Below are 6,397 nucleotides of genomic sequence, written 5' to 3' on the forward strand. Positions count from 1 at the left end.
TATTTAGCAAAAAGTAAGCACTCAATAAATGTTTGCTAAATATGAATAAATAAAACTCTTTGCTAAATAAATTCTCATACACACTTCACAACCCAGCTCAAGCTGAACTTCCCATAAAACCTTATGTTACCAATTCCCTCCAAACGCAGTTGGAGCATTTATGGCTTGCTGTGCTGCTGCTGATGCATCTAAGGAGTACTGCTGAAGGTTCCAGTTGACACTATGCTCCCCAAGGCCGTGTTAGTGTCACCCACACTGCATAGCTCAAGGATTGGTAGGCACTCATCTAGTAGAGCAACTGATCTTTAGGTAGCACAGAGTTAGGCTCAGGGCTTCAAAAACCAGATTTCCTGACCTCAAGTCCTCCTGGTGGCCTGTGTTGTGTGAATCTGAAAATGATCTTGACTTTTTCTGGGCCTCAGCTTCCTTATCTGTAAAATGATAAGAATAGTTAACCATAGAGAGTTGTGATAAGGAGCTAAGGCACAAAGAGTGCTTGGAATGAAGCCTGGCACACAGATTTAAATGTTCAGATGGTTTTAATAACTTTATATTGAGAAGTTACAAGTTTGGCATAAATATATATGGCATAGACACACACACACAAAAGGAAGTAAGAGGAAATAGCTAAAGAGGGTAAATGCTGAGGAAATATTATTTCTAAGGTCAGATAAGGATCTCCCCAAATGAGTTGATCATGGTTTTCACTGGTTTAACCTGGTTTCACCCACACCAGTGTTCTCCATAAATCCACCTCCACATTGGACTCCTCCCTGCAGGGAGTGAAATCAGTCATTAAGGTCAGACTCACCTCCACCACAGATGACACTAGCACACATCACCAGCTCATCATACAAAACCATCATATCAGCTAAACATTTCTTATTTAGAAGAGAGTTGCTATTTATAAAACTTAACAAAAGCCCATATTTTTCTTAGGGAATATAAGAGCATGGATCGCAGAAAAGGTAAACCAGGAAGGGCCACAGCTTGGCTGTCACTGGTTGGAGCTGATCGTCCCATCCATCTCTGGCCCCTTCTGGCTCCTCCAGTGCACATGCAGAAGAAAATCAGTTCCTTCTGCCAACACCTGGTGAACAGTTCAGAGGACAAATTCTTCCTGAAGTGGGCTATTGAGGACTGCAGATCTGTCCCCGAGGTCACGGGGGTCTGCCGATGCTAAGGAACCAAATGTCTCCTGGGAGGCGTAGGTCATGTATACGAAGCCGTCCTCGTCCTTGTAGTCCCTGTAGATCTCTGCCATGGTCACATTCATGCTGACCAGGCTCTTGTTGTTCACCAGCAGGTAAAAGGCTTCAGTGGCCCTCAGGACCATGCGGCTCCTGGGATGGGGATGAGGGTGATATGAGGGGTTGATCTGAGAAGCAGCCCAAGAATCTGTAACTGGGGTTCTTTTTTTTTTTTTTTTTTTGTAATTTTAGATGGACAGAATTTTTTTAATTTTATCTGTTTATTTTTATGTGGTGCTAAGGATTAAACCCAGTTTCTCACACATACTAGGCAAGAACTATGCCCCTGAGCTACAGCCCCAGCCCTCACTTGATGTTTTGACAATATCCCTTGTGGCTTTGAAACTTAGATTTTTTTTTTCTTTTTCCCAATCTTCTTTTCCCTAAACTTCTCCCTGATCTCTCCTCCCTAATCTCATTTTCTCTGAATCACTACTATAAAATCTCCCTATTCCTGCAGATGGGTAGGACACAGCCTTTGGGACAGGAGTCCCCTGTGTTTCTCCTTTGCTAGCAAAGCAATAAACCTTTTTCATTTTTCTCAAAATTGTGTCCTCGTTAATAGATTGGCCTTGGGGACGAGGACTGAGCTTTCCGCAACAAATCTACAGGGTCACGATGCTCAAGATGACTGACCAGCTCCCTACCCTTTCCCAGGAGATGTAGGAATCGCATGGACTCCCAATTAGGCCCAAAGTATCAGATAAGCTCATTATTAATGAGGAGACTTGCCAATACAAAAGTTCTAAGCAAATAAGCCCCGACATTAAAAGTATCTTCCCCAAGGTACAAGGGCAATGCATGATCTCTCCAGCATCTGTCCATTGTTGGACAGCCTGGGGATGGCCACTGGAGGGGATCTTCTGCCTCAAAGTGCATCCTTCCTCCACCCTGCTGTTACTCCCCTGAAATCAAGGAGATAGGGAGGCAGCAAAGTTGACATGCTTTAAACGTCAAAGGCCGTTAAGTTCCAATTCATCTGGAATGGACGACAGCATGAAAACACAGAAACCCAGGGGAAGGGTCAGTCCCACCTTAAGCACACACTTCTGTTCACTTTAATTGGTGACAGTGGAACTCACAACATCAGAGCTTCAAACTTTCAGGAGGGCTAAGTCCACAGAGCAGTGATGGATGGGACTGACTGGAACCTGATGCATTTTACAGCCATATAATCCCTCCAAGATAACCCCAAAGGTTCCAGCCCTGACAATGTCCAGCTGTCTTTGGGTAAAAAATAATTGTTCTACAATGGGGGCAGGGAAAGCTGGGGCTGGGAGTGTTGCCACCAGCTGGGAAGGAAGCATTCTTGTTCTCAGAGCTTCCATATCCATCTTCTGCAAGTTTGCTTTTGCTGAGGGTACAGGTGTGGGGGAGGAGGCTATGGACAGGGAATCTTTATCTTTCCTGTTCATGGCTGCATCCCAGAACCCAGAAAGCACCCCAGAACATAGTTGGTACTCACATTACTGAGAAGAATCAAATTTGGGATGGGGATGTAAGTTGAGAGTGATGGTGACACAGGAGGGAATAGTCTCAAAACTCAAAGGCCTTTTTTGGGGGGTGGAGTGGGGGGGGTTAAGTACTGACAGAATGTGTTTGGATCCAGAATATTTTTTTTTCCTGCTGGGGATGGAACTCATGGCCCCAAGCATGCACTCCACCACTGAGTTACATTCCCAGCCCTGATGCTGGGATATAATTCTGACTTTTCATTTCTACCTCCAGTCACCTGCATTCACACCAGACTAACCTTAACAAAGAAATAACCCTGAGAGGAGAAAATGGGAATGCTCTTATATAACACAGTGAAAACAAATCAAACTAAAATCAAACATTCAAGAGTGTACTTCCAAACAGACTTTTCAACCCTATGAAGACTTCCCTATCCCCAGAGATTTAGGAGGCTGAGTTGGGGGGAAAGCATGTTGGGGGCCAGCCTCAGCAATTTAGTGAGATTCTGTCTCAAAAAAAAAAAAAAAATAGCTGAGTGCAGTGGCTCTTGCCTATAATCCCAGAGAGTCAGGAGACTGAAGCAGCAGGATCCCAAGTTCAAATCCAGCCTCACCAACTTGGAAGGCCCTAAGCAACTTAGTGAAACTCTGCCTCTAAATAAAATATTAAAAGGGTTAAGGATGTGGCTCACTGGTTAAGTGCCCCTTGGGTTCAGTCCCAGGTACCTAAAAATAAAAATAGCTAGGCCGATGGTGCCACCTGTAATCCCAGCAATTTGGGAACCTCAGGCAGGAGGATTGCAAATTCAAATCCAGCTTCAGCAATTTAGGGAGGTCCTAAGCAACTTAGCGAGATTCTGTCACAAAATAAAAAATAAAAAGCCCTGGGGATGTGATGCCCTCGGTTTGGTTTCAGCGGTACTAATAAATCAATAGATATTAAAAAATAAAAAAAGAAAAGGACTGGGAATGTAGCTCCGTGGAAAAGCACCCCTGGGTTCAAACTCAAATACCAAGAAAAAGACTTCCCCACTGTCTCTATTTTCTCCACATTTTCATTTTAACCCTCTTATACTTTTTTTTTTGGGGGGGGGGAAGTACTGGGGATTGAACTCCCTGGCACTCAACCACTGAGCCGCTGCATCCCCAGCCCTATTTTGTATTTTATTTAGAGACAGGGTCTCACTGAGTTGCTAAGTGTTTCACCATTGCTGAGGCTGGTTTTGAACTTGCGATCCTCCTGTCTGGGCCTCCGGAGCCACTGGGATTACAGGTGTGCTCCACCGGGCCGGCTCTCTCTTGTACTCTAAAACTAGCTGCATTTTCTTGGCTATGCCTTTACCTTAAACCGAAGGGAGGAGAGGGTCTTGTACTCCAACTTCATTGTCTGAACAGTGCAAAAAGCCCTTCCCCTCTGAAAAGGTCCGGCTCCTCTAATCGCACAAACACTTGGAGGAGGAATTGCTCCAGGGGACAGACAGACTAGGTTTCAGATGGTATCTGAAAGAAAGGCTCTTGTGGAGTAGCTTCGGAGCCAAGACTACTTTAGGAAATTCTTAGAAATCTTGGCAGATTTTTAGAACTGTTGTCTGGGGGGGTGGGGGGTTCCCCACCTGTTTAAAATAGAGTACTTCTAAGAGTATCGTTTCAGGATACTACAAAATATAAAGATGAGTCACAGAAACCAACCTATCTTCTCCTATTGGCCTCCCACCCCCCCCAAATCAAACAACCAAAGAACAAAGAAAAGGCCCAGGTACGCACAGCACACATTTGCACAGACACACACACACACACACACACACACATACACACACGCGCGCGCGCGCGCGCGCGCGCGCGCGCACACACACACACACACTAGCACCTGCGTGCACAGTCACTTACCGGATGAGGCTGAGGAACTGGGTCATGGTCAGCTCCTGCGGAACCAGGAACTTGGTTTTGTCCAGCAGGGGCAAGAACTGCTCTCTGGGGTAGCGCTCCACTATCACCTGTCAAGAGTTTCAGCCCTTCAGAATGAAATTCAGAGCTCAGTGCTAGGAACTTGGAACAGAGGAGGGAGGCCTTCCAGCGGGTCTTGATTTAATCAGAGGACAGGATCCCAGGCCCCACTAAGGAAGTACAATGGAGTCTTACCGGGATCTTGTTTGGGAACTTTGCCCGGATTCCAGCAACTTCCTGTTGTCTGGTTGCTGCGAACAGTTCAAGTACAAAAGAATAAGTAGACAGTAAGAGCAGGCTGCATCTTTTGCTCTGATTTTCCTCTGGTAACCCAGCGAGCTCCCCCAAGAACTTTACCTAAGTTCTTCCTCTGCTTGAAAGGTTTGAGGTTTGGGATTTTCTGTGGAGGTGGCATTTTTACCGAACAGCTGTGTTTGTGTCTGTCTTTAAAAAGAAAAAAAAAAAAAAATCCCACAACCAGGACCTAACTCCCTCCTCCAGCTGCTTCCAAATTGCCTGCAGGATCCTAAAAGAGGCCCTTATGTAGGGCTGAGTGACATCAGGCTCTCCTCACCCTCCCTTCTCCCCACTCCCCCTCCCTGGGCAGCAGGAGGTCAGTTCTGAGGATGGAAATGGAATAGCCACCTGCTCACTGGTCAGAGAAAGTCACTTTGTTCATGACCAGTTCAAGATGTTTCTTTGCTAAAGAAATTAGGATCCATAATAAAATCATTGGCTATAAACTCCAACAGCCTAGTTCTGGGCTGAGGACTTTGGAGAGGTGAAATTGCCTTATGCTGAGGACATTTTTGTGCTTCAGACCATTTGGCCAGAATGCACTTTAGGTGGGACCCAATCCAGATGTTCCAATTCCCAATGGCGGACCCAGACTCCAGGACCAGGCAAAGCTAGTTTCAGGTCTGAACCTCCCACCTATTCACCTTAAATTCAGATCTTCAGATAAATGATTTTTTTTATCAAGTGGTGTTTTCAGTTATTTCACTAATACATAACTCAGAGTGGGTATGTGAGGCTTAAATGAACCAGTATATGTAAAAGATGCTAACATAGTGCCTAGTACCAAACTGATCTTTCAATTTTTGATTCTTCCCTCCCGCTTCCCTTTCACTTTTCTTTTGAGGAGATCAGGTGTCCAAGGTGCTATCTAATCTGGTTAGTGCTTCTGGGGTTGGGGGATTAGGGGGAGGGAGCTGGGAGGTGATTCCAGTTGCTTAATGCTAATGCTACATGGATTTGGACGTAAAGAATAGGAACAGTCCTGGGAAAAATGGCTGGAGCAATTGCCCACTCTTGATTGGAGTCCTATCTATAGATATTTTATTTTGGTACTAAAGATTGAACCAGGGGCACTTTATCACTGAACTGGATCCCCAACCCTTTTAATTTTTCTTTATTTTGAGACAGGGTCTCAAAAAATTGTTTAGGGACTCTCTAAATTGTTGAGGCTGGACTTGAACTTTTCATTCTCCTGTCTCAGTCTCCCAAGCTGCTGGGATTAGAGGTGTGTACCATTGTGCCCAGCTATATTTTAATAAACAGAAAACTGACGTAGCTCACAATGTAGATCACACATTTGCAGTGGGAAATATGTTTCTTAGAGCTTGACTTGTCCTGAAGACAAAGCATGTGAAAAAAGATAGTTGATGTTTGTTTTTGTTTGGTTTGGTTTTCCCCGTACTGAGGAGTGAACACAGGGGTACTTGACCACTGAACTACATCTCCATTCCT

At 44.9% G+C, this 6,397-nt stretch overlaps 1 protein-coding gene across 1 annotated transcript; it reads right to left on the reverse strand.

Annotated features, from left to right (window-relative positions):
• Nucleotides 1-492: 492 nt before the first annotated feature.
• MAP1LC3C (microtubule associated protein 1 light chain 3 gamma) lies at nt 493-5,142 on the reverse strand. Its single transcript, XM_081300001.1, has 4 exons — nt 5,006-5,142; nt 4,844-4,899; nt 4,592-4,698; nt 493-1,343 (listed from the first exon to the last, which is right to left on the reverse strand). The coding sequence occupies exons 1-4, from the start codon at nt 5,061-5,063 to the stop codon at nt 1,103-1,105; spliced, it is 462 nt and encodes a 153-aa protein (XP_081156127.1). The 5' UTR covers nt 5,064-5,142; the 3' UTR covers nt 493-1,102.
• Nucleotides 5,143-6,397: the final 1,255 nt, after the last annotated feature.

Source organism: Spermophilus citellus (genome assembly GCF_964194105.1).
Source record: "Spermophilus citellus genome assembly, chromosome: 6".
Classification (NCBI taxonomy): Eukaryota; Metazoa; Chordata; class Mammalia; order Rodentia; family Sciuridae; genus Spermophilus; species Spermophilus citellus.

Bases quoted from the DNA above. Each gene is read 5' to 3' on its own strand.
- MAP1LC3C (XM_081300001.1), bottom strand. From the start codon at position 5,063: ATGCCACCTCCACAGAAAATCCCAAACCTCAAACCTTTCAAGCAGAGG. The intron at 4,900-5,005 runs GTAAAGTTCTTG...AACTGTTCGCAG, and splicing joins CAAGCAGAGGAAGAACTTAG to CAACCAGACAACAGGAAGTT. The intron at 4,699-4,843 runs GTAAGACTCCAT...AACTCTTGACAG, and splicing joins AGTTCCCAAACAAGATCCCG to GTGATAGTGGAGCGCTACCC.